The sequence below is a fragment of the Vanellus vanellus genome (genome assembly GCF_965231255.1).
Source record: "Vanellus vanellus genome assembly, chromosome: 5".
Classification (NCBI taxonomy): Eukaryota; Metazoa; Chordata; class Aves; order Charadriiformes; family Charadriidae; genus Vanellus; species Vanellus vanellus.
Window position 1 is genome coordinate 49,219,752 of NC_138910.1, and position 27,968 is coordinate 49,247,719.

General features: G+C 43.9%; 2 protein-coding genes across 2 annotated transcripts in view; one reads left to right on the forward strand and one right to left on the reverse strand.

The window, feature by feature from the left end:
- Positions 1 to 688: 688 nt before the first annotated feature.
- On the reverse strand, positions 689 to 13,715 carry TSEN15 (tRNA splicing endonuclease subunit 15; the record flags this gene model as incomplete). Its single annotated transcript, XM_082483679.1, has 4 exons — positions 689 to 1,192; positions 11,235 to 11,370; positions 12,684 to 12,765; positions 13,581 to 13,715. 4 exons carry the CDS (start codon positions 13,713 to 13,715, stop codon positions 988 to 990), a joined length of 558 nt encoding a protein of 185 aa, XP_082339805.1. The 3' UTR covers positions 689 to 987.
- A 4,622-nt stretch (positions 13,716 to 18,337) lies between these two features.
- The window catches only part of COLGALT2 (collagen beta(1-O)galactosyltransferase 2), a gene marked incomplete at both ends in the record, with an annotated part of 58,008 nt that continues 48,377 nt past the window's right edge, over positions 18,338 to 27,968 (forward strand). Inside the window, one exon of the mRNA XM_082483755.1 lies at positions 18,338 to 18,609. Within this exon, the coding sequence (XP_082339881.1) occupies positions 18,338 to 18,609 (272 nt within the window). The remainder of the gene's footprint in view (positions 18,610 to 27,968) is intronic.

Sequence of the window (27,968 nt, forward strand, 5' to 3'; positions counted from 1 at the left end):
TAGATGGTGACATGCTTTGGTGACAGATAAAAATATGCCTCATTGTCACGCTCCTCTTCAGAGAGCTCTAAGCACTAACATCATGGTGAAGCACTAAAAGCACATTGAAGCTATTTCAGACAGGAAACACAAGGAGAGGGAGAGGGGCAGTCACCATTTAGACAACTTCATTGCACTGGGATGCAAACACAAGGTACCTTCGGTTCTTAGAAAGTCGTCCTAGCACTGTATGTGGAACAAGAGCCTGGTGGTATTTCTAGATCATGACCTTTAGTGTGCTGTGCATTCAGCTACATGGGTAACACTACACTGGGTCAGCTCTTTCAGGTGTGGTTGATCCAGTCATCACTTATCTCCACATGAAGGGCTGGCCTCCACTCGTAGGTTCTTCAGACAGATCCAGGCCCCTCCTTGCTAGTTTATGCTTTGTTCTGGTAGCCTCTGGTATTGCTATGGTCAGTTTTCCATCTGCAGAGAAAAATTTAAAATAAGGTTTTTCTGTGGAAAAGCCTCTTTTCCAAAAGCAGGGGAAAAGAAGGTAAGTGTTCAGAAATGTAACCTGGGAGGTAGCATCAGCACTTCTGACAGTGTTAAGACAAAGACACTCTGTAAACTACAAAGCCCTTAACTTAGTGTCAGTACTCCTGCCAGAAACCCTTAAGATTCACCTTTAATCAATATTTACAACGTGGGTAAGGATGCGTTTATTCTGCTATGTACCTGAACAGACATAAAGGAGAGACTAACTTCGGAAATATCTCACAAGTATATTTATTAGTCAGGAGCAATCTGTCTCAAAAGTGTGTGACCCATTTCATACTTCAAATGGCATTTCATTACAGTGCAGCTGCACAAGCCTCCATTCTCCCTGAACAGATGCTTGATATGCAGAAGGCAGACCTTAGCACACTACTTATTTACATACATAAGTTCCTGGATTTGTTTAGCTTTGAGGACAGTAGTTCAAGAAAAGTCTGTTTGTGTTAGTCATTTGAAAAGCTTCTTTCTTTTCTTTCTCCACTGTTTATTGTCCACATCTTCAGTATCATCAGGAGGATCTGGTATTACAAAGCCATCAGTCATTTTATAGTAGACTACTGTGGAATCTGACTCAACTATGGCCAAGGTAACTGACAGTGGGGTGTCGGGATCATCTTGTGGAAGAGATGCTTTCTTCAAGATTTCTCTTATCCTAGAAGAGGAAACAATCAGTTAGAAAGGAATCCACAACCACCTAATGATGGCACAAGGATAGAATTTTTATTCAGCCTGTTTTTATTCTGTAAATTTGTCTTCACTAAAGAAAGTATATCTGTTCTAATAAAAATCCAAAGCCATATAATCAAGAAACAAAATCAAGTAACAAAGAATCTTATAAAAATATACTCAGTTACATACATCTCTGCTGGAAACGGCTCAACACACGCTTCTAAGCTTTGCTTAGGTATACTACTGCGCACATGCTTCAACCATCCTTCAACTACCACAATCATAGCATAGCAATATCCGATGGCCTTGTTTTCATTAGATAAAAAAAAAAAAAAAAAAACAAAAAACAACTATCTAATTGAATAACACATAGTGTTCAATTAGAGAACAAAATAATTAAGACCTGTTCCATTTGTAGAGATAAGTCTTTCAGTCTGTGCTACAGGTTCTGCCAGACTGTGGAAGACCCAGGAACTGAAGCCAGGTTTCTCTACCTCCCCGTCTAGACTAGAAGCCACAAGACTAATGTTCTTCTTCAAGACAGTCAGCATAAATAATGTCTTCCTTGAAAATTCAAGACACAGTTATGCAATTTTTCCTGTTCAGCTTATTTTAAGAATAACATGCCAATTACTTTTCAGTTCAGAGCTGAGGACAACACTGAATCCTGGAGTCCTTGTATTACCGTTCCGACTGGGGAGCAAGTACTGAAGGAGTGCAGTGCCCAGGGGCAGAACAGTAACATTCCCCATAGCAAGCATTTCCACAGGGAGCTTTGTCCGTCACCTAAAGGTTGGGTGCGAGAGGGCTCATCTGGGACTGCCAGGACAGGTTACACTCTGGGGAGAAGTCAGCTATGCAGTGGGAAAAAAATCACCCCTCGCTTCATGTGCCCCTGAGATCTCATTCACCAGAAAACATGCATTTCTGAAGCTAAGCACTGTAGTTGAAAATAGGGCTCTTTCTAAATGCATCAGCTTTCAAACTTTAATCATCATCTTCCTTCCAAACCTCTTTGATCCCTTAATAAAAGCCAAATGGAAAGCGGCAGAGAATAAGCAGCAGCCTGGAAAAGCCTATGCTATTAAGCCCATGACCCTCTTAAGTATCCATCTGTGTTCTGAACTGTTCATAATTCAACTTGCCTAATTCAGTCATGCCTTTTCTTTTGCTTTCACTGCTGGCCGATATATAATGCAAGGCAAGGCAACACAATATAGTTAGTGAGTCATTTCATGCAACAGAGATACTAAGGCTGTGAAAAGCCATATTCTGGTCCTCCTACCATCAGCACATTTCATAACAAGAGAACAAGTAAGCAATGAGATACTATATTGGCCACTGGCAGAAGAGAGGCACCTGCAAAAGACTCATATTTCAAGCAATGTGACATTAACTTCTCTGCTTCCTACCACCTTGGCACTGCTTTGTCTACACATTTTCTTGGTAGGTGCCTCAGCTTCAGGGCCTTGCTGTGGGAACACTAACTGCACCTCAGGTATTAAGGACAGCGTAACTGCAAGCCTGTCTTCCAAAGCCGTATGCAATTCATGGATGGAGGTGCTCTGCAACAAGAAGGAAATGCATTCTGCTATGAGCAATGCCTCAAATAAGGCAAGGCCTTCCAGTAAAAGCCCTACCTAGCAAGAGGGTCCATGTGCCTTCTGCAGTTGCACCAGTAAGTATCAAGTGAAACGCAGGTGTACAAGCAGGCACCAGGACTGCAGTAAGCAAGGACAAGTGAATGTCTAAGGCACAGCAGTGAAGCGCTCTACCTCTGTGCTGACGCTGGGCACCTTCTGCTCTTGTCACTTCCAGCCCCTCTGTAGGGGTACCTCCAGCCCCCACAGTGTCTTGCCAGAGCTCTGGTAGGTGACAAGGGCCTGGGAAAGGATTCCAGATGTCCTTCCAGACATGCTACACACACACAGAGCAAGAATCCACTTGTCACACCTCAGTAGCTCATGTCTGGAGGAAGCTCTGAATAAGTTGTCAATGGTGAGGCCAGGCTACTTACTGGTAGAGACCCAGCGATGAAAGAACTATCCATGGCTTTTATGAAGCAGTGGATATTAATCTCTCTCTCCTGGGAATGTAAAATAGAAATAACAATAAAAAGCTAAAACAAAAGGGCACAGCTACCCTGGAGAGATATTTTGGGACCCAAAGAACCCAAATTTGTGTTCAGTGTGGACAATCCTACATCTGGAAGGAGACCCAGACAGAGGCCTGTATTCACCTGTCAGCCAGAGCAAAAGCTCCTTCACCTTCCTAGCCTATTAGGGGGATGGAAGTAACAGTGAAGCCTTAGATCCAGATTTCCCATCACTCATGATTTCTTCTTATACTGTCAAGCACAGACATCTGAACCTCTACTTCACCCCATTTAGCACTTAGACTTAGAAGATGCACCACGATCCCAAAAGAGGTCAGGTTCTAACAACAGATTAATGACATTTCTTTGCATTCCTGATTTACAGGACACTGAGTTTCTGGCTTTATGTAAAGAGCACAAACACATGCCTCATGATAATCTGCTAACACTGCTGTCCACAGAGTCCAATGCTTTCCACTGCATGTGGGGAATCTGCCTCTATCGCCATAAAGAATTACAACTGCAAATGCAAATTCTCCTCTTCCCCCTTTTCTCAACACAGGCAGCCCCAAAACAAGAGCTCTCATTCATGCATACCACAACTAGCCATAATGTAATGCAGCACATCTGCAGATTAGTGAGAGGGTATCTTTTAAAAGAATAAGCTTCGGAATTCAGGAAGTCTGTATCAGACGCCTGTGTTTCCTCTCCTCCCCTGAAGGCATCACTGTTAGCCTCTGCATCCAGCATGTTCACAGAGTTTCTCTGCAGCAGTGAACATTTCAAAGGAGTCAGAGAACATCTGGGTTTGTGCTGATTTCACTGCACTTGCTACCTGCCATGAACAGAAAGACGAAATATTGCAGGAAAGGTATAGCTTTTTTAAAACCTTTTGATGTATCTAACACTGTCTACGAAAAAAAAAAAAAAGGCAAGAAGTGTTCTTGGCCTTCCGAAATTCAAAAGGAATGAACGTTTGACCTCCTAAACAAGGCAAGAAGCCTTTATATCAAGAGATACAGCCCTCAAGGCTCCCCATCTCACACAACAGCTGCATCAAATGACTCAAATGAAGTCTTAAACAAGAGGCCCATATGTCACACCTTGCCCCAACAGAGCTAGCTGACTTCATTTAATAAGGTAACGGTTACAGATAAGCTCCTTAATGACCAGTACGTCTGCTACACCATACAAGTCATGTCAGTTATAAAAAAATCGCTTTTGCTTAAGTAAAAGTAGATTTAATGTTTCTGCAAGTGTCATATATTAGAAGGCTCTGGAAAAGGGGGATTCAATACATCCAGTACTTTGGCATACTCCACCAACAGTCTTGATAACCTCCATTCACCAGCATCCTGAACAGACTTTTCCTCATGAGTTACAACTGTATTAGGACATATTCTGCAGACATAGTTCCCAGTGATACCAAGGGGTCCACAATGACTCTGTTTTTGGTTCCCCAGCCTTTACAGGCCATACTCCAACAGCATGAACCCCACAGAAGCCTGGTGTCAAGCATTTGGCATGGACTGGCTCTACCTGGTTCCTCCTCTTCAACAAGCATTCAGGTATGTCCACTCCACTGGCTAGACATCAAGTTTTAAGCGGAACGCAGAGACTTAACATGAGAAAAGGTGCAGCTGAGAAACAGTTAATGCTGTTCTACAGTATCTGAATAAAAGCTCAGCTCATACCATCTCAAGTAAAGCTTATGTTGGAAGAATGCACCATTCCACTTCGTCATCTCCTGTAAGACACTGTACAACATAATACTTAATCACTTTAGTACACGTTCATCCACAGGCTCAGCCTTGTTCTTCACCTCAGACTCTGTCACTCACAGGCTCAGCCTGGCTAGGAAGATCACGGACAGTCAACCCTATACACGCTGCCTTCTTGATATTTATGCCAATGACTAGCTGGTAAAAAATAAAAGGCATCTAGAGCCCCAAGAGAGCTCACAGAACAACAAGGTGTATGTGCTGCTGCATGCACAGTGAGAAGTCTACAAGCTAAAATAGCCCACAACCACTCCTTTCCCTTCTCTCCCCCTCCCCATGAAGAAAAAACATTGAATGGTAAACAGGCAGTACTGAAGCTTTAGGTTTCCTACACAAAAAGGTACATCTCAAACAAAGGCACTGTGAAAAGAAAGTAACATACGTAAGCTAGGGGAATACAGACACCAAAAGAAACACCGGAAAGTTTTATTTAAGTCCCATAACTAGAATAAGACTAACATTTTTTTAGTAAGAATTCTCCTCAGTTACAGGTCATACAGTCCAAAGTTTTCAGAATAGCTTGAAAACACATCTCTAAAAACTGATGGTGTCTGCACGGTCACTGCAAGCTAGGATCTGCTCCCGCCAAGACAAACGCAAGTAGGATGAAGCCCTCACTTTCCAACTAGCAAGCAAACTCACATTCACCTCACGCTGCAGGAGATCAAAAGCATTTAGTCTCAAACAATGAATGAGACACTGTTATCCAAAGTAAAGAGCTGGCATTTCTAAAGCCCTTTGCACCAGAAAAAGGGCTTCATAAAAGGCTTTCTAGATACTTACAAACTACAGTCAGTAGTAGTAGTTTGGATTGCTTTTTTCTACCAAAAATATTAGTTGCAAGAGCAGGTTTAACTTACTTAACATCATGCAAGGGCCACTGCAGCTAAGGTAACAGCACTGTGAATGTCATCCTGCTCTGCCTTTACTGCTGCATTCAAACTAAACAGTGACAGTGAACTTAACTCTTCTATTACTGTTGCAATTAACAGCTTAACACCAAAACAAAACAAAAAAAATCCATACAAAAGAAAAGAGGAAAAATTTTCACCTTTACCCCAGCTTAATTTTTTATTAACAATCAACTTTCCTACTAGGTACACACATCAGAAATCTGTACTATATTTCCTAAAGATCTGCTTCTAACAAAATAAGATTGCCCTTTTCACTCCAGAGAAAGAAATAGGCATATGACTGGTGAACTTCACACATCTGTACCTTGAGGTTTTAACTGACTGGCAAAAACTAAAAGAGAATGGAAAGATAACACACGCAGAAAGTTTTGTGACAAACGAGTATTTCAATGCTATATCCCATGCAAGTACCTCTGAGAAGCAGCAGAAACACTGAAAACTCAGAGTAGTTTTATGGAGGTTGCATAGTGCTCCACTGAGCTGAAATGGAACTACTGCCTTCTATACCACAAAAGCCAAAGGCTTTCAATCTGCCCTTTATACTTGGATGAATAATTCATTGCAGGATTGGCCAGCCCAAACAGCTCCCTCCCCTCCATGCAAGGCAGAGCTGAAGAGTCAACACAAGTTGGTCTCTGTACCGCTACAGAGATCATTACTCTGTGCAGCGGAGTGCACCATCGTACCAGACTCATTCAGACAGGCACCGTGACAAGAGAACCAAGGCAGAGGAAGCCTCCCCTAAAGCACAATACCTTGAATTTAGCCAGCGCTACAAATACATTGCAGCATGGCTCACCATCAGGAACATTGCTCCAGACCTAGATGCCAGGCAGGCAGCAATATTAACTCAGTGCCTTGAAATATATGGGAAAAAGCACATGGTGGTAGGAGAAGGTGTATGCGGAGGTAGGAGAAGGTGTATGCGGATGCTACTATTTCTTGGGATTTGTTTCCAAACTACAGGAACATGGGATGCTAGAAGAAACTCAGGTTTTTGTAATGGGAAAAAAAAAAACAAAAACTGAAACCAAAAAAAACACCACGTGCCTCACTGTTCAGGAAAAGAAATTGAAACCTCAAGGAATATCAAGTCCTTTTTTGCATGGAAGTTGAAAAAGAAAACAAGACAAATCATGCAAAAAGGAGGAATCAGAATTCAGCAAAGCTCTACAAGATACACTAACTGTAGGACGTTCAATCATAGTACTGCATAACCAACTCAGCTGTATCACATCAATCACTTTTAAACTATTAATAAAGAGTTTGCATTTAGAAGCCATTAATTACATTTTCAATATCTAATTTACTGTATGAGTAACTTATATCAGAAGAAGATGCAAGATAAGGAGCATGTCACAATTCCAGTCGATTTAAAAATAACAGTACTTCTTACAAGAAAAATCACTTCAGGTTAGAGGAAGATCTATTTTACAAACTACAGATTTAGAAGAGGATGAATTGGTCCTAGTCCTCAGATTTGCTTCTAAGGATGCTTATCAGCTTTAAAATGAAACATTTATGTATTCTTTTTCCAAAATTAAGTTACCATTTAAAAAAAAAATAACCTTTTTCCTCTTAGCCTAAACCAAACTTCACAGTCTCCATAACCTCATGCAACTGACTGCATCCTTCATTTCCAACACTTGCAGACAAAAAACGAACAGGGTAGTGACATATCATTTAATCTGATGGTTTATTAGTAACATTTTGCTTAGACAATGTTAATTGTCTAGGACAGTGCGTAATTCCATTAGATCTGGCATCTAACTCCCTGGTCCTTGGAAGGATCAAAGCTTTCAACACTAGCTAGAAAATCCAGCTGTAAAACTGTGAGCACTCCTATGCTTGCTGAGCTTGGTTTATGCAAGTCATTTCTGCCAGCTCTGAAGCAGGATTACCTGTATTTAACTGCTCACCCGCTTTGGGGAGCCACAATTCTGGAATGTACTGACAATTAGGCACTTGGTGTGCACTAAGGTGTGGTCTGCAGTAGTGAACACATCACACCCAATGGACCTATGAATCCCTCCTGCAAGCACGAATCACTGCTAAATTCAAAGGTGTATGAACACAAGGTTCACCAGCCAGCTCTGTGGTTGAGAGAGTGGTCCAAGAAAGATAGAAGTTGCATCTTATTCTTCAGGTCTTTACTCAAAGAAGATTAAGCAATCTTCATTTTGAGAGCATGCACACACTTCTCAGATTGTATGAGACTACTGTTTGCATTGGTGGTCACTTTGCTCCAGACCCCATAATTTTGTGATTCAGTGAGTTACTGTGCAGCCTTACACTGGCAGGACAGGATGATCAGCTTCTGTCAACCTGCTTGTAGAAGTAGACAGTGAGCTTAGTAAACAGAACACCTTTTGCCTTAAGCAGTTAACTGTCATGCATAAACTGGACATGATGAAATCTTATAATAGACTAAAAAATATTGAGCTGATTATTCTTTTTTTTTGGTAGGCCACTCATATTTATCATTTGCTTAGGTGTCTTGCTGGTAATTTCCACAGCAACTTTACTACGGCCTTTTAAGGACATGCTCCTCTCAGTGTCAGCCACATAGGAATCTTCATGAGACACCTGGGAAGGCAGAGCTTGTCTGAAGTGGCTTTGAGAGGAAAACCACCCCTACAGCCCCTACCCAGGCCTTACTGGTTAAGCAAAGAAATGCTGCCCATAAATGCTGCCATTTGCTAGCTGCTTTTACAGTGAGCACATTTCCAGGCCCAGCAATGAGGGCAGAATGTTTTCACTTTCCCAACCCCCTTCACAATGCCTTACTTTCAACATTAAACAAGCTGCATTCATTTGTACTCATACCTCTTCCTCTACCTTTAGCAGGTAACACAAAACCCCAAAGCATTGGTCTGATCAAAAGGCAAAGCAGCTAAGTACAAAAGCTTTCCTGTCTACCTATAGCTTGGGAAGTCAAATGAGAAAATATCATTTAAGACATCAGACACCTAACAAGCCTCCTGCTATCAATTATCACAACAACAAAATATTCATCACTGTCAGAACAAAGAGGCAGTAGCAGCGTAACACTATTTCCAGCTCCTTCTCTAGGTTGCCTTTTTAATGGCCTCCCTCTACACTACATAACTTTGAGCTAGTTATCGTCGATGCTGTCCTTTCTCTACAAAGACAGACTGGGCCCCTCTGATCAGTGGTGACCTGCTAATGAAATGCCAAGCACGCACATGCATGTTCAATAACACAAATGCAAGCATATATGATCTGCCTGCCTGACAACATCTATGGGTATCAAACACATACAGGCTTTAACGGACTCAATTGGCATTACAGCCCAATATTCAGCTCATTTTAGTGACATTACACTCTATGTAGTTACTCTGTAGCCAAACCTAGTCACAAACTGTACTTTTAATCAATGTGATGCATTGATTCTTTGCTTCTCTAACACACATCCTTCCAGTAATGGATTCCATCCGCACTGGTGCCAGAAGCAGAGCAAACAGTATCACCACAGTACAAACAAGTTCAGAGGCTCCAAATGAAAAGCTCCAATGAAACAGTAAAAGATAGGACTTACATGCAGTGCAGTATCTCACTGTCATTAAAAGCCAATTAGAACATACTTGCTGGCATTGATCCAATGCCAGGAATCAAAGTTTCCAACCTAGGTGGAAACATACTACATTAAACAAGCACAACAACTCAGCATGTAATTTCTCAAAGTTCCCGTACCCTAATTCACTGCTGCCTTTTCCCACCCAAAATCTATTTCGAACTGTGAATAGCAGTGTGTCCCGTTCACACGCATACAGGGATCTGCTTCTTGCAGAGGGGGCAAAGAACACTCAGCATTTCATCCTGCAAGACCTCTCAGCAGCTTTCCTTTGTTGTGGACATCACACTGTATTTCTCTGCAAGACCAAGCCCACAACAGTGAATGACCAATATTTGCAAATGGAAGATTTTTTTCAGCACGTAGATAGTACTCAAATCCACCAGTATCTAGTAAGCAATTTTCTTCCCCCTCACAAGTACACTCTTAGGAAAACACATAGCAGAATTAAGATGGAAGTCTGTTTGCAAGACACTGATCTGCCACTTCTAAAACCTCAACAAAAAGCAAAAACCACAGCATGACTAAAACATCATTCCTAAAGCACACACACACACACACATCTGCTAAGTGCAACTCATTACCTACCTACTACTGTGTCAGGCTGCTACCCACAGAGCAAGAGGAAACAGCAAACACTAGCAAGATCTGTAAAGCCAGTCCTGCACACACGCTCCTAGCCAACAGCAGGAACAGAAGAAATTGAAAAATCTACTACCATACGATGCAGCTGAAATAGTTCAGGTCTTCATCATAGGAAAGAATGGCAAATACCAGCAAGAGAAGGCAGCCATTATCAGAGAGTAAATCATACTGTCTGTTTGAGGCTGCTCTCAGTGCCAGTTAAAATATACTGTAAAATTACTGAAGTTGAATTTCTCTAGGCTGCAAATACTTGCAATATCACAAAGTGATAGCTGTGTTGTCCTCCACGTGAGAATTGTTTAGTCTTGCATGTGTAAGGAAAGTAAGTCAAAAAATCACAGCTCACGGGACAGTTACATGTTAGACTGGGTAAGTAAGAGGAATTTCTGGTTGAAAGTAGCCAAATTATCCTCTGAAAACAAAAAGCAAACCAAACACACCAGGCTTGTCCATAGATTCGACAATAAAAAAAAGAAGTTTATTCTTAGACAGGTCCAAGAGGATTTCTTTCCTTTTAGGTACTTTAAAGCCCAGTGACACAAAAAGTATTGCTAGATTTCCCAGACTACAAAAAAGCAGCACAAAAATGTTCAAAACATAAACCATGAAGGTCTTGTATTCTAACCTTGACACTAAAACACATACTTTTATATCCATTGTTATCTCCTAGAGCACATGCAACTTCTAAACAATATGAAGTGTTTATCAGCAGGAGTCAGTTGCTGTGGGAAGCTGACATCAAAGGCATACCACTTTACAAGAGGAAGAAGCAGAGACTGACGCAGCTTAAAAAAATTAAAGAAATCTCAACTTTGCATGTATGTTTGCAGCACCCAAAATAACTCTGCTCACAGGCTGAAATATTGGTTTCTTCTGATACTTCTTTGTTTCCTCCCCCTTCCCCTCTTGACCAAGTCATCAGCAGCCTGTCAAATACATCTGTTCTTTGTTTTATCTTATTGGTAAAACAAGCCAAACACTGACCACATCCTCACCTCTCATGGCTTAACGATATGTGCACAGGTACCGGCACCATCACTTGGAGACTGTCCTGTTCTCTTTCACGTGCGTGTAAACATACAAGTTGCAGTTCTGCTACTCCAACATGCTTCACTTCATGCCAATTTCTCCCTAGAAAGGTTCATCATCCATGAGAAGGACCAGAATACAAAACACAAGTTTTAATCATTCAAATATCAAATTTGGTATTTAAGTTAACATCTAAGCTTCTGGTTTGCCTCCCTGTCCTCACAGGACATTTCCCATGAGAGACAACAACCCCATTCAGCTGTCAAGTTCCCCTTCTGTGAAACAATCCTGCTAAAGAAACCCACAGGAGCAGTACTAGTCTGCTCACTCCAGAGCTACACTGATTGATGGTGAATAGGGATCTGTCTGACAAAACTTTCTTTGAAAAAGGCAAAAGAAGATAAAAAACATGCAGCTTTAGTCATCTACAGCATAAAACTGTAATCCAAATTTGGACATTATCAGTACCCTAAACTATGAAGGAGCAGGCGCTAAAAGCACAATTAATGATAATACGCAGTTCTTCCCTTCCGCTTGAAGGGATAAGGCTAAAAGTTTTTGCTGCAGAACTACAGGAGCCGTCTCTTAAAGCCTATTAAGGCATTTTCTTCAGAGGTGCAACAATAACAGACACAGTGCTTTCTGGCCTGTAAAAATCCCTCCTTTCTCTGACCTTGAGAACCACCAGCCTCCAACAGAAACTGAAATATTTTTATTAGCCTGGCTGCCTGCCTAAGCACAGTCCCTTTTCAATAAAGCCAACTTGGAAGAATCACAGGCAGAAGTTTATATATCATATAACTCTGCTCCACTCTTACAAGACACCAGAAGACTACACTGCATTTGTCATAATTCTTGTAGAGTCTTCTTCTCTGGAGATATTAAAAATCCACCTGGATGCATTCCTGTGCAACCTGCTCTAAGTGAACCTGCTTTGGCAGGGGGGGTTGGACTAGATGATCTACAGAGGTCCCTTCCAACCCCTACCATTCTGTGATTGCCACCAGACTTCCAAATTATCTTCTTTCCTATAGGAATCCTTGCTCTTTCCAGAAAACAGCATCCTAATCAGGCCAGCAGACATCAGCCATTTGCTAAATGGTAACATTAGTGAAACATTAGGATTTAGTAATGTTGACATTAATATACAAATGAGGACTCTATTAGCAGCACAACCACTGAACCCGTAATTTCACATTTCTATGTCCCTTTTCCTTCACCTACTCCTCTTTTGCCTTTTTTCCATGCCCAGTGTCTTTGCCCTGGAACACCTGCACCTGTAACTGCTGGACAAAATGGGCCCTCATCTTCATAAAGGCTCCAGGTAGGCACAGGATAGAAATCTTCAGCACCAGAATAGTACCTAAGGCAAATACATTTGTTGAGATGTCTATCCAGTCGCTTCATTGAATTACCTTCTAAGAGGTCCAGGTATACCACAAACGCAGCATAAATTTGAGCACTGTCAGATATATCAAGAGACATCATTTCTGTGAACTGAAACCCAAGATGTAACATTGGTGAAAGAGAGCAGAAGTTACATTAAGAATGCACAGACCAAACCCAGGACCTGTACAACTATCTAAGCCACTGAAATCAGTTTTAAGGGCCAACGGGCAATTAAAAAGCAGGACTTGTTTTCTGCCAGTATCTTGAGAGTTCTTTTTTCCACATTCCCCCTATTTCGGCGCTTAAGAAAGCAAGCCAAATAAACAAGGAATCGCAACTATTTCTGGAACAGATCTAGCTTTGTGGAGAAGGGCTATGAATTTTACCTATTTTTGCTGCAGTATGTCAACACAAGACGACAGCCAAATTAAATACCTCCATGTTTTCAGCATACTAAAAATTAAGATGGAGTCAAAGTTGAAGACGATGCTTGCGTTTTCCAGCTGTGACCTCAGCATTTAAAACCTCACCCCTTACTAAAAGCGGCATTCCCCCGTACAACCCCACCGGCCGGGAGACGAGCCCCCACAACAGGCCCAACATAACGAAACGCGTTATATTAAAATCTCCTCCTCCAGCACCCCTTATCGGGGGGTGAGGGGGTGACCCGCTTCACCGGCCCCTCGGCCTCGGGGTGCCCATGATTACCTACGGCCGCCCCCGCCCCGAGAGTGCTCCTCAAAGCCATGGGGAGAAGATCCTGTCAGGGGCTGGGACAACAGGCACGGGCGGGAAAGCGGGACCTCCCCAGCGTGACTGAGAGACCCCCCCCCCGCCTCAGCCGGCTGGGCCCTAACGGCGCCCGGGCAATGAGGGGCCGCGGAGCTCCGCGCCCCCTCCCGCCGCCCCGCGCACAGGCCTACCGTGGGGTGAGTCGCCATCCAGTTGCCGCCAACACCCCCCGCCCAGCCCCCCTGGCCCCCCGACTCCCGCCCGCCCGCAGAGGTGCCCCCGGCTGAGCCGCAGCCCCCCTCCACCGGGCCGCCCGCCGACTCCATGCGCTCCCCGGTGTAACGCGACTTCGTTCCGGGCAGCGCCACGCAGCCGAGCGCTCCCCGGCAACTGCGGCGGCGCCACTCCCGTTCCGCCGCCACCCCGTTCCGCCCCCCCCGTCCCGCTCCATTAAACCCCGTTTACAGCAGGGCTGACATACATACCGTATGACAGTGGGTCCTTTCGCGGTCCCTTTTTCTAATTGCAAGGTCTTATTTCACAGGGAGCCTTGGGGATTTCAAATAACTACCTCAAACCGGGGGAGGAGGAGGAAGAGGTAGCCCTGAAAGCAGGGCCAGAGGCTGCCCTGTCCAGCGCGGAGACCCAGCAGGAGAGAGGAGGCCATGAAGGAGATGTGGGGGCCATGAAGGAGATGTGGGGCTCAGAGAAGTTTTAGGGGAACAAGGCAGGGTTTATAATCCAGGCACAGATTTCAGCCTGTTCGGGTTTAGAATATTTTCTATGGGAGGCAGGGAGCACTTCAGAAATACTTTGTGTCACGGGTTTCTCTAGAGCACCTCCACACTTAATTTTTTTCTTTACCACTCCTGGGTGCCATACAGAAAGCAAAGGAGTCTCTGTGGTTCCCTCGAGCCGCACATGGGTGCAGAGGCATCACCATCCTTGCCATGGGGCCAGCGGAGCAGCCAGCCAGGCCGTCCGTGGAAAGGGGGGCCCGAGGGGCCCTGAAGTGGGAGGGAGCCCTGGGGAGCTGGGGATTACGGGTGCGGGGCGGGCGGCCAGGGGAAAGCAGCGGTGGCCATATCGCCAGAGGGCATCTCTGGAGAAGATGGAAGATTTTAATGTCGGAGAGGGGAAAGAAGGGAAGATAATCGTGGGGAGAACCAACTGCAGATGAACATAACAAAACCTAATCTGGGTGAAAGTCCCCTTGGAAAGAGAGAAAGTGTGAAGGGAGAAGAAGAGTAAAACAGAAACAAAAGCAAAGTATATGTTATTAATGCATGGTATCCAAAGCTTTTATAGACTGGTTAAGAGATTTAGATTCAAGGCATTGTTATTAAAAGCATCTTGAACTGCTTTACTTCGAAATATCTGTGACCTCCAGTGCGAATATGGTTTGGCTAATGCAAAATGTCCTAGGTCTGGCTTACCAGCCCCATCTGTCTTGGCACCTCTTTTGATAGATTTCAAACACTGACTTAAATGAAGTCAGGCCTGTCTCTTATGGCATTTTGAATAGCTTCAAGCTGGTGTCCATGAACACACAAAAAAAGCTGTGTGCTGTTTCTAACAGGTATATAGAGCATGTTGTAACATCAGATGAAAGACTGCAAAGCCTTCACTTGTACGCTGTGCTTGTTCTTGATCAGGCTACACCAAGAAAAAATCTGATCTTGAGTCAATGAGACTGATTCAGGGCCTAGTGAAAAATAAAGTTGTTTTCTTTAACCTTTCTTGTTATACCAAGACAACACCCAAAAAACTCTTGTCTTTAACCCTTCTTGTAATATAATAATCATTAAGCCTACAAATAAAGCATCAATGAAAATTAATCTGTGTGTATGGAGTACATAAATTGGTGTGTGGTTTGTAGCTGCAGGAAGTCACATTGGGACTGATCTTACTCAAGCAATTTTGAGGAGGCTGTTGTGTTTAAAAAGCGGGGTTTTAGCCAGCACTTCAATTCCCCAGACACAAAGTTAAAAAAAAAAAAAAAAAAAAAAGAAGGAAGAAAAGAAAATCCAGTCTCTGAGACTTTAATGGGAGAGCTGGCAATAGTGGTTCACTTGACTGCTGGGAAAAGAATTGGATGGATTTAAGACCTCAGACATGAAGAAGAATATGAAAGAATTCTTTCCATCTATATCAGAAGGATAGATCCTCTGTTTTCTACTGGGTGGGAAACAAAGTCTAAATTAGAAGAGCTGCCTCTGAGACCCTTTGCTACCTGCCAAATTGAGGGAGCGTGCCACTGCCAGAGACGGTCCTCACAGTTGGACTGTTCTTGTTTGGTGTGGATATTTAGAAGAATCTGAAACAAATGGCCTAAATTTGTTTCTGTGGGACTTACCTCAACAAAAAGCTGTTTCTTCCCCAAGACTAGAATATTTCACCACAGGGTGCTTAATTGTCCTGTCACAGCAGGATTGGGTCTTGGCTTAAAAAAAATACAGGATATCATTTTGGCCACTAATAAACAAGTAAAAAATGTATACGGATTTCTTTGTATATGTACATAAAGATATATGTATTTATAGATGTAAAGAATGACATGAATTGTAAAGGTAGCTGTTGACCTGAACTTTCCAAACTTTCACCCGTGCTGTGTGGCTGGGAGTAAGAAATAAAGCTGAGTTGACTCCTTTCTCTTACGCATGAAGAAACATCTCATGTTTCAGGCATCTACTGTCCTCTCTCCAGGGTAAGGACAGATTTTTTCTTTTGTGTACCAATATGAGGAAGCCAGCAAAGTGAGTTGTGTGAATGGGGAGAAAGTAATTTTGAAGAGAAAATTACCATTTGTGGGATGCTGCTGCAGGCGTTGCATTTGCCCCCAGCAAATTGTTATGGTTCCGACGCTCTTCACAAAACAAAAAGAAGGGAGTAGTCTGAAAAGAGCTGGCGGCACTTTAGATTTCACTGAAGACATCAAGAGCTGCATAGGCAAAAAAGCACACTCAACCTTCTGCAAATGTGCTGACTGCAGTAACACGGGACTGAGTTGCACCTTTACGCTTTGCGTTGCATGTAGGAGAAAGCCATGGCTGTGCAGTCTCTGCCTCCCAGGTCTTCCTTTGTTTCTGGGTGGAAATAATCTTTGCTTGGCCCTGACCCTGCGCTAACTCAGTCCTGCTGGCTCTGGGTGATGGAGGAAGGCTGACCCTGCTTTCCCTCACGCGAGTGAAGGTACGCAACCTGTGCTGTTGCACATGCATCCACAGAGGGGGCATGGCAAAGAGGAGTTACAGAAGGTGCATGTTGCTCCTGAAGACGCCACATAGCCTCCTAAAAACAGGGTTGTGACCCAGCTTGAACATCCAGTGGACGGAAAAAGCTGGCTGCCAGCCCTCTTCGTCAAGCATTAGTCCCCCATCCTCCAAATGCCAGCGGTCCTGTGGACAACAGCGGCATGTGGATTCGGTTGGCTCCTGAAAAACCCTAATCACTTCATACAGCCTACAAAGCTGTTCCTTCTATTTGGTTAATGAATCCAAGCATAAAAGCAACATGTGGCAAGCTAACCATGAAAGAAAAGCCTCATTAACGTATCATTCTAGGAGGACAATTATAAAGGTGTCATGAAGGGCAAACAGGAAAAGTATATTTTTGTTAATTGTTCAGGAAGATGCTTACACATTGCAGAAGCTTCTCAAATTTTAGTGCAGATTATTCGACCTCTGGAGATTCTTTATTGAAATTTACTGTTTTTCTGTGTTCCTTTTTGCGTTAGTTTTTTGGGGAGTCATTTCATCAGGAAACGGAGACAATATAATTTGGTGTGGGTGATAAATTACGTTCTATAAACAAAGAACACTGCAGACATGAACTATCTATCTATATATGCTACCTGGGCTGCAAACAAATCACAATGAGATTATGGATAATTAATAAACAATTATTCGTTTGCTAAATGTTTCCTCCTATTTGAGTCTTGCAAGCACACAGGCAGCAATGCTGCCTGCTAAAATGCATCTGTTCACGCTGGAGGAACTACCTGCCCACAGTGAAAAACAGATACGCCGTGATGGGGCCCTTAGAGTTAATTAGAGATTTCATCTTGAAAAGGTTTAACATGCCCAAATCCTATTAACTTCTCAGAAAGCTGTGATTACTATGCCCCTTTTAAGATCATGACCCAATAATTTTAAATGCTGTAACATGTTTTATTTTATTTTTTCGTTAAATTGTCATTGGTCCATTCATGGGAACGTTTCTGGGGAGGGCGAGTCAATGAAATACATGGAATATCTTAATTTTCCAGACATGTTCCAGCTGGAGGAACTGCACTCTGCGCATCCCTCCTGCTGCGTGGGATGGGTACCGTGTGCGAGGCTGCTTCACACGGGCATCCCGGGCACATTTGCAAAATACTTTTTGACATACAAGCACAAAGTAACCTTCATTCCCAAAGGGGTGGGAAGGATGAGGACGAGATCTTCACAGAAGCAGCAAAACTAAGAGCTCTCTGCCTTAGCATCAGCGCTTGGAGGGCAGGCGATAAGGGGAAAAGCCAAACGGCTCTTTCAAACCGCAGACCCGGTTGATAAACGTGTGTTTTGTAACTCGTGCTTTTACCTGGTCCAAACTTACCCAGGTGCGTGCAGGCTGTGCTAACCGGAGCCATCCAGGTGATGAAAGGATCCCACGTGGGTCAGCCGCCTCCCCAGCGCTCCGGGGACGGCGGCCAGTGCAGTGCGGTGCGGGGTCGCCTCCTCGGCCGGCAGCCTGCTGGGGGAGGGCCGTGTCGGAGGAGGTGCGGCGCGCCGTGCTGCCCACAAAGGCCGGATTTGGGGGCGCCGGGCCGGCGCTGCTCCTCCTCCTCCTCTACCTCCACCTCCTCCTCCTCCTCTCTCCCCCTCATCACCCCCCCGCGGCGCCGGGCGCGCTGCAGCGGCCGCCCCGCACAGCCGGCGCGGCTCCCCGCGGCCGCCCCGCGCCCATCATGGCTGCGTGCGCCGGGCCCCGCGCCCCCCATCCCCTCCTTCTCCTCCTCCTGCTGTTGAGCGGCTGCAGGGCCAGCCTGCCCCCGGAGCCGCCGCCGCCACCACCACCGCCGCCGAGCCCCGAGCCCGAGCCCCAGCCCCTGCCCGAGTCGGCTCTGCAGAAGCCCACCGTGCTCCTGGCCATCATCGCCCGCAACGCGGCGCACACGCTGCCCCACTTCCTCGGCTGCATCGAGAGGCTCAGCTACCCCAAGAGCAGGATCGCCCTCTGGTAAGGGGAGGGAGGGAGGGAGGGAGGGGGCCATGCTAGGCGGCCGGGACCCCGGCGCAGGGGTTGTGGCCTGGCCGGCGGCGGCGTGCGGCCCCCACCGCGGAGCCCCGGCTGCCCCAGCCCTTGGCTTCCACCCTGGCGGGGGGCAGAGGGGCGGCTCCCGGTGGGGAGAGGGGGTTTTGGGGGGAGCTGACAGCGTGGCCGTGCCTGGGAAGGGGGCTGTCTCCGCGCCTCCCCTTGTCGCTGTCTGGCGGGAGCGGAGGGCCGCCCTGCCTCCAGGGGGGTGGCACAGGTAGCCGGGGCTCGGGCACCTCTGCCCCGCCGAGCCGGGAGGGAGGCAGGGAGGGAAAGCAGCGGCAAACCGAGGGCGCAGCTCCCACCGTTGGAGCCGGAGAGCCGCCGGTTTGGCACGCTGGGAAAGAGCTCGCCCACCCGGCCGCGGAGCGAGGAACACGGGGTCCCTCCCACCCCCCCGAGGGCGGCGGCAGCCCCACGACCCGCGTGTTCGAGAACGAGGGTCCCGCGGCACCGAGAGGGCTTTGCTGCAGCCGTGGGTGGTGTGGTGGGGAGATGACTTTTTGGAGCGTAGCTGGCCCAAAGCCTGGGAATATTCACCGCCTTAGCATTTGTCCAAATCCACAGACACGAAGAACTCGTGGCTGGGTACACAGAGCCGGGGTGGGAGGATGGTGTTTCGCTCGCCGGCTGGTAAATACCGGTCTTTGTGGAGAGATGGTGAGGGTTTGCCAAAGCTGGAGAGCAGACGTGCTGAGTTAGGTGCTGATGGGCATTGAAAAGGAGCATTGTTGCAATGCTGTAGTCTGAAAGATGGATTCAAAGATGTATTCAGAAATCACAGCATGGGGGCAGCTGTGGCAATCAAATGCATGTCCGGATGGAGGAATTAGACCAATTTGGGTACTGGTCAGTTTGCCTTTATTTATAAGGGTGGGGAAAAAAAAAATCTTTTATCTTTCATCCTGACATAAATGTTGGGAGGAACAGGAATTGCTTGGAAGGATCCAAAACAGATTTTCTATTTAACAGTGGTAATCATGTAAAATAAGAAGTGGTGATATAGGGCTTGCTCCAAAGTTCACTAAATCAGCAGTGAGATTCCTGTAAACTTAAAAAGTCAACAAAGTAAAGTTTTACTTTGTATAAAGGGATGTCGGGAGGATGCCTCCCCCAGTCACCTCACTGATACTAAAGTGTCATTAAGCAGACAGATGTTCCTGAAGCACACACAGAAACATCATTGTTATTTGTCCTCAGGTGCTCTACAGGTCTTTGGAGAAAATCAGTGGCTGGTATAATCACTGTGCGGCTTTGTGGTGTTTTGGTGTTTTGTTTTTTTTTTTAATCTTTTGAGTTTAGGGTGCACAAAGCAGGTCATGATACCAGCCTGAATGTGGTGTGCCACACAACCATGGTTGTGGAATTACAAGCTAGTGTATGGCAGTGAGTGAATGCCACTCATCTGTGTGTAGATCCATGACTTTGCTTTCATTTGTATCAGTAGAAATTTTTCTGGTTTGGATTTCATCTTAGCAGATGTGTATAAGAGTATAGATGTATTGTCAGACCCTACATATGGACTGTGATTCAGCTAAACTTGGTGTTTATAAAACATAGTGGGAGTTGTAAGTGATCACCAAAGCAGGGTGGATCCTGAAATGCCTCTCTCTGTAGAAGTGCATAATAAGTTTGGGGGTTTTTTTGAAGTGCTGCAGAACATTGTTGCTCTACAACTTTTTCAGTATATTGCTTCATTATCCTTACTTTACTTAAGGTCTCTGCAGTATTGTGTGAAAGTATTTGTGGGGATTGTTCATGAAATAACAGTGTAAGATAACTTTAAATACGCTAAGATTCTTACGAGAATATCACTCCATTTTTAAAAGGATTATGCATAGACACAAGGCATAGTTAAACTGGAAAATCTGCTGTTGAAAATGTCAGGCTTTATAAAATAAGAATGACTAAAATGTCATGGCAACTGAAAAAGAAGTTCTGTAGATTTTGTGAGTTGCCAGAGAGGGCAGTACCTGTAGGGCAGCAGCGATTCCTTGGAGAGGTTTAGTCCTGTTCACTTCAGCTCCCCAATAAGACAAGCTTTTTCAGAGCTGGGGTTGTTCAGGCCATAAAGTACCAAGAGGAAGCTCACAAGATAGATGGCATCTGTCAAGTTTCTTGAGAACAAATGAAACAATACAATCCATTTCTGGAAGAGTCTCTCATTTCAGACTTTGTGCCCGACAGAGTCCTTTCAACAGATAAATTCCAGGATTTACCTGTGTCTCTGTGCCGTTGAGTATCTGGGATAGCTTGGTGTGCAGGGCAGCGAAGTGGTGGTTGTGAAAGAGTTGCATTCCTTCATTGACACTTATATTCTACTTCAAAATTTTGAGTAAGTCAGCATTTTAAGATGCCCAAATGTAGATCTTGAGGATGAAAATTAAAAACATATATCGTCTCTGAACTTCCATATGCTTTCTGTATTGCTCGAGGGCTTAAATTCAACAGTGGATTCCTCAGATTTCTAAGGTCGAAGTTTGATGAGTGACAGTAAAGATGGGTTAAGAGACAGTAAATGAGTTTGAAGCAGACACTGAATTTTCTTTTTGTAGCCTATATCAATTAATCTTAATCTTTGTTAGCCTGATACTGAGAAAAAGATGTGCATTGGACAGCCTCTTCATCCCTTCAGTCTTAATTCTGACTCCTTCAGTTGCTGTGGTTGTGAGCAACATCAGAAGGACTTGCTAGGTATTAATGATTTGAGCAGGCCATTTGGTCTGAGGCCAACTGGCTCGTTGTGACCCATGTCCTTTCAGTTAAACGCTTCCTTCCTTTCTTCCTTCCCCTTCCAAGAATCGGGAAGCTGCATCCAAACTGCCTCCTGGGGATGGTCCCTGGCCTGTATTAACCCCAGCCATCCTTGTCTCAGAGAGTACCGGTGGGCACAGGCCAGACCAGGATTGTACTAATGACTTAATGGTGGGAATTTCTGTGAAACGGTGCTCAAGTCTTTGTCTTGGCCCTGCTTAGTTTGCTGGGATAGACTTAGCAGTAGGGAGCCTGGCTGTGAGCCTTTGGTACTGGCCACTGAGGTGGGAACAGCAAAGACCCCCCACCTTAGCAGCAGAACCCAGCTTCCCTCTCTGTTCCTCAAGCTGGTGCTTGTGTAGCTGTGGGAGAATAATGCTGGAGATGACAATTGTCCCTTCTTGCGAAGAAGGAAGGGGTTGCAGCTCTCCCCTCAAGTGCCTGTAGAAAACCTAGATAGCGTTCAGCTCAAAAATGTGTAACATTGTGAGAAACAGGCTAGCACCCAGCAACAGTGGAGTGCCATAAGAAAACAAGGCTATTGGACCTAAGTCAATGTATTTTTTAGCTAGGGAGTGTTCTTCTAATACTCTCCTTGTGTGGCTGTGCTTGGCATGTTGACTGGGGTGGGCTGAGCTTTTTTCAGGGCTGTGTTAGTGACGCCATGCTGCGAACCCAGCCTAGCTGAGTTAGGAAACTTGGGCAAGTTAGGAAAACTTTCTGCATTGTTTGCATTGGTGTTGGGGAACTGCAAATGGAGGGAAAAATGTTCTCCTTTATCTGGGATGAAAATGATGCAGAAGTTACGTAGTTGGCATGCCCCAACCCTCTTTTGGGTGGTTTGGGGTTGTTTTTCTTGTTTTGAACTTTAGCAAAGCTGACTGTTTATTTGAGATCCATTCAATTATAGGTAAGGAGTGTTTGTTTGTCAGACAGGTTCATCTTGGCTGTAGTGGGCAAAGTAAAAGCGTGTGTATTCAGCAGTTTATCACATCGGCTTAACACTTTACTGGGCCTCAGATTAAGTGAGGGTATAGCAAAGAAAGTTGTCTGTAATTTCATCTTTAAATACTGGCTAGTTCATAGTTGTGGGCCATCTGCTCTCTCATCTTTTACTAACCTGGGGATGAAGTGCCTGCATCAATGAGTTGGTGCTTGGAAGCAATAATTAGGTTCCTTTGTGCTTGAAAATCTGTGCCTGCTTTGCAGATTAGCATAGGCTTATATTTCATAAATGATAACAAGAACCATAGGTGAGATTGGTGGAAAGCTGGAATAAATCCCAGATGAGAGATCAGTGGATATACTGTAACACTGGCTCCAGTGAGCAAATGGTTTAAACTTAAAAGAATTGGTTGTAGCTGAAAATAGAACCTGATGAGAACAATATAATAATTATAACTTTCATAATTGTGTGTTGTCATTCTTCAACTAGCTGATGATATTCTATCTGAAATTTTCTTACTCTTCAACAGTTTACTTTTAAATGTGAAAATTTATACATAGAGGACAATTTCCAGTAAGATGCAGGGATCATTTGAAACTTTAATGGGTGTTATTATTCACTGGAAGCGTTGGCTTTCAAATGCACTGTGTTTTCTCTCCTTGTTTCCATTTGTGCAACAAGGTCGCTTTAATCTTCATGGTCAGTATTAATCACTTAGGAATGCTGAAGTTCCAGTCTTCTGTCTCTGTCTCTGTTGCTTCTGTCATTAGTTTTGCATCTATTTAAAATTTGCTCACCTGTGCTGTGACTTCCACATGACGATATTCAAATTTAAATTTTGGAAATTAAATTGACTTTTCACTTGGCTTGTTTAAATTTGTGGGATTTAGTTTCCAATTCATATTTGTAGATATTTTAAATTTATTTATTGTATAGCTTGAATAACATAGTCATAGATTAAGTGGGGCTAAGAGTGAGATGGGACTTGCACAGCCTTGGAGTTACGATTAAGGTGATGATCCTGTTTGCACCATCTTGCACAGAGTCTTTCTTCCAAAGAACTTGCATTTAGATGACTACATCAAAAGAAAAAATGGGAGTAAAATGCTTCCGTTTTCTAGCCAGGGAAATTGGGGAAGAAAGGTTAAGTAACTTGCACAAGATTCTTGAATTTATTAAGACCAGAGATAGTATTCATAACTGACATTTCTTGATTCCTCTTTCTTACTGAGATTGCTTTAAAGTGCAGTAAATTTCCATAAGAACTGGAAAACCAGGGAAGGCTAAAGAAATGATCCCACCCCACTATCCACAATATTTATTTTTTTTTTTTGTCCTTTGGGTCTGTCTCCCTCGTCTAAGTCTTGGCAAACATAAGCAAATTACATAATGAAATTGTTCAGTAGAATCATTTGAATGGAAGCCGAAAATTACTGCTGTGCCTCACTGAGGTCTGCATGGCAAGACTTAAACTGCTCTTCAGCTAAAAACTTCTCAGTTCTGCAGAGAAACATTAAGCATCAGCTGTATGATAGCAAACACTTGCTGGGTAATAGTAGTTTCTTTATTTTTCCTACTGTGCTCACAAATTGCCAGATTCTGATACCTTTTTGGTGTTGTTAAAGGGCATCTTGCCCCACACTTTATATTAGGACCTAGTAGACATGAGTGTGGGTATTGGGATCCTTCATAAAATGAGTAAGGAGCTTTCCAGAGGTGAGGGGATTATACTGTAAAAATGACATCTTGAAATGTGTAGCAATTCTGTAAGACTAGGGAGTATAATACATTGTGTGTGTTTGATTTCTTTTTTTGTTTGTTTTTTTTTTTTTTTTTTGTCTGAATCCTGCATGCTATGTATCTCTGAAAATGCAGCCATTTATTTTTGCTGCTATCTTTTGGCCACCACGTTTTGAGACTGGTCTACCTTGTTATCTGTTTGCCTGTCACTTGTGTAATTGTCTACCTGGTGCCTTGTAATGCAGGTATTGTGTTTAGAGGCTAGGTACTGACAAAATAATCTGTTGTCACAAGGGAACAGTAGGATGCAGTTTGATATCAGAGGATGTTGTCTATTATAAGCCTTGGGATGCTTTCAAAGGTCAAGGAGAACTAGTTTTCAAGATTATTTTTTTTTTTCTTTGTTTCCAAATACTTACAAAGTAGGGATGAAAAGACCTCAAGGAGTTCATTCCTTCCCAGGGCAGGATCACATCTTGTCTCTGCCTTGTCTGTCGCCTGGGGTTGGTATTCCTCATCCAGTCAAGGCTGCAGACTGTCAAGGTTGTGTACTGTCATGTCTTCTGAAGCCTGTTCAAGTGTGAGGGAAGTGGAAGGCAGCTGTGGGAGTGTGTCAAAGGAGCAGCTGCAACCAATGTTGGCTGTAAAGTGCCAGATTTAATTTCTCCCTTAAAAAAAAAAAGGCAATTTCACTTGTACATTCCTGGCATACAAGCTATTTCAGCTTCTTAACTTCTGGTGAATCTGGAAGCAGGGATCAGTTAGGTCTGATCCGGGTGAAGCCTGTCCAGTTCCTGCGGTCATTCTCTTATTACAATGGCAAAACCCTTTTCCCCTCTGCAGTGCTCCTCCAACCAGAGTGTCCCAAGGCTAATGCATTGATATCTTAGTTAAGGTTCCTCCGAAGATTGTCTAGTCCCAACCCCTGCTCAAAGCAGGCTCAGCTGCAGCAGGCTGCACAGTACCATTGCAGTTCAAGCTTTGAATATCTCCAGGGATGGAGACTCCACAATCTCTGGGTAACCTGTTCAAGTGAGATAGTCACTGGCAAGGAGTGTCATGGAAATTCATATCAGCTGGGGGTGAGTCTAGCAGGGTGGCTGACATTTGGGATGAAGAAAAACTTGCATGAAGACTGCTGTTCCAATCACACTTCCCCCCCCCCCCCCCCCCCCCCTGTTTTGCATGTTCTTTTTGCGAAATAAAGCATGCCTTCTTTTCAGAAAGCCCCGTGATCACTGCCAGTCAGACTCCTGAAGAAGAGACCCTAGGTGTCTAAGCACAGTTGGAGAATGGTTGGTTCCTGGGAGGTATGGCATGGGCCTGCCTTAGGAGAGGAAAACAAGGAGTTTTTCTGTGAGGGACCAGAGAGGGGATAGCAGGACAGCTAGCCCTGTCGCCTGTCAGGATGAATGCTGAACCATAGATTGAAGGGCATTTTTGGTGTTTTGTGTAAAGAATCACACCACCTGCCATTATTTGAGTCTCCTGGGAATGAAAGTCTTTACATACCAGGTCAGGATTCTCTAAAAATAGATCCATGATACACATGGTGTATAGAACATTGGGAGCTGCCCATTGCGAATGCTCACTGTTGTTCTTTGGTCCCTGGGGACTCCCTGAAAGACCATATGGGCTACAGGGTGGAGAGAGGACCAAGATGATGCAGGGTGCTGTCTGTTGGAACCTGGAATTTCCTTCCTGTGGGATGATGTCTCAGACTTAATATTATTTCAATATATTTATGTGCATCTCATTTCCTTTATTTTAGTGAAGCATAGTGTATGTTGATGATGCTCATCGCCAAGGGTGGATTACAGCTGAATGGGGCCCACATGCATCAAGACTTTCAGCTAAAGAAAGATAGGAATAAAAAATGTGTTAGTATTCTCTGCAAGGTGGATTTTTGGTCATCTTCTGCCAAAATGCCTACCTCCTTCAGACATGGCACTGCTAATAGGCTCATCAGTAAAGAAAGAAGGACTTTTTTTTTAATGGAACTGCATAACTTGCTTCATTCAGTGCCTGAATCCAATTTTTAAACATCAAAATGATTGCTTTCTGCTAAGTGTGTGTATGTGTGTGCATATGTATCTATCTATATCTGGTGTCCTTGGACCAGATGACTTTTGTTACTGTAGAACAACTCCAGTTTTCTTCCTGTAAAGTTAACGGGGAACCTAATAAATATATGGTGATTTTAAACTTTTTCTAGCTGACTATGGAACTGGTGTATGGTATATGCTTTCAAATGGAGTTTAGTCACCAAAGTTTTCCAAGAACCACTTTGGTTGTGATGATGTTTTGTAATGTAACACGTTGATCCTCTTCTTGACAGATGTGGCACTGCTAAATAAATGGCTTAATTTTGTACCAGAGACTGAATAAGGAGTTTTGCTGCAGAGGACTGGAATTATGTTCATGTAGTATTTCCTGAGTTTCTTTGGGAGAGGTGATCACTTATTTGAGATAGTTGTAAGACATGCTGGGAAATGGGACCTCCAGTGTGAAGGGAGTGAAGGTGGGTACACCTTCTGCTTTAATTCTGACCAATTATTTACATAGTCAGTATGTCTTCCCTACTTACTAATATATAACTATGCCATTAGCTAAAACAGCATGAAAAATTTTACTAATATATAACTATGCCATTAGCTAAAACAGCATGAAAAATTACAGTGTTGTTTTGGGATGGGAATACATTTTTGTGAAATTCTGTACTTGCTTCTTTTCAAGAGACTTTCAATGGCACTGGTGAAAACGTCTGCCTCAGTGTTCTCCCTGATGCCCATGAGGTTGTGGTACATGGAAGTGAACTGTTTCCCTTTCATTCTGTGTGTATGCACTGATAGGAATAACGTACCTCTCTTAAACATAAGCAGATCTTGATCTGGACCAGAAAAATGCATTAAACCTAAGGCTGTCTTCCCCCTAACCCCTTGGGTTCAGGAGGATCTGAATTCATGCTGAAGCAGAAGATAGTAGGAGTGCATGTAAACTGCAGTGCCATATAAGCTCTTTCACATTAGTTTTGGAAGGCTTCAGTTCCAATAGGGATAGATTTATTTTTTTTTTTTAAACATCTTTTCCTGTAAGGAGGAAAAATATGATTTTTTTATTTATGCTCCCCCCCCCCCCCATCCCGATAGGGTACAGGCTTCCCTTGATTCTAAAAGGATTGTTTGCTTTTTTTTACTCTTTGATCCCTCTGCAGAGGAAAGGTTATGCGTGGCTGTGGTCTGGTTTGAATTTTGCCCCATGGCAAAAACTAGGTTGCATTAACAGTGTGCAGTGTTAGTTTGTATCCTGAAACTGATAGCAGGTGGTTATCTCTGAAGTTAGCAGATCAGAATCTTGGTTTTGCTACTTGCTCTACAGCTGGTCTTAAAACTGCACTGTACCTTTGGGGGTAGATAGGAATTTAAGGCTGTAGTTTGAGTTACTTCCTCAGTATCTGTAATCATTCTTGACCTTACAAAGTACTTGGGAAAATTAGAGGAAAAAGCTGTTTTCCAGCATTCATACTTTGAACTGCTAATTGTGACCTGGAAGTTAAATGTTAAACTGCTGAATGCAAATGCTTTGATCCGCTCCCAGTTTATTGGTTTGAATTCATGAATTAGTCCCCACCAGACTTCAGCCAAGTGACCTTAAATGAGTTCCCCTAGTGAGACTAATGTACATGCTGTGTCACTAGATAGTCAACGGCCATCTTGTGACAAGTCCTAGAAAGGGGTTAATTAGGAAGCATGAGCTATACACAACCAGGAAACGCTATGGGAAACTTTTTCTGTTCCTATAGTTTATGTCTAGGAGGCAAAGAGCAACATGGCCTATAGAGTTT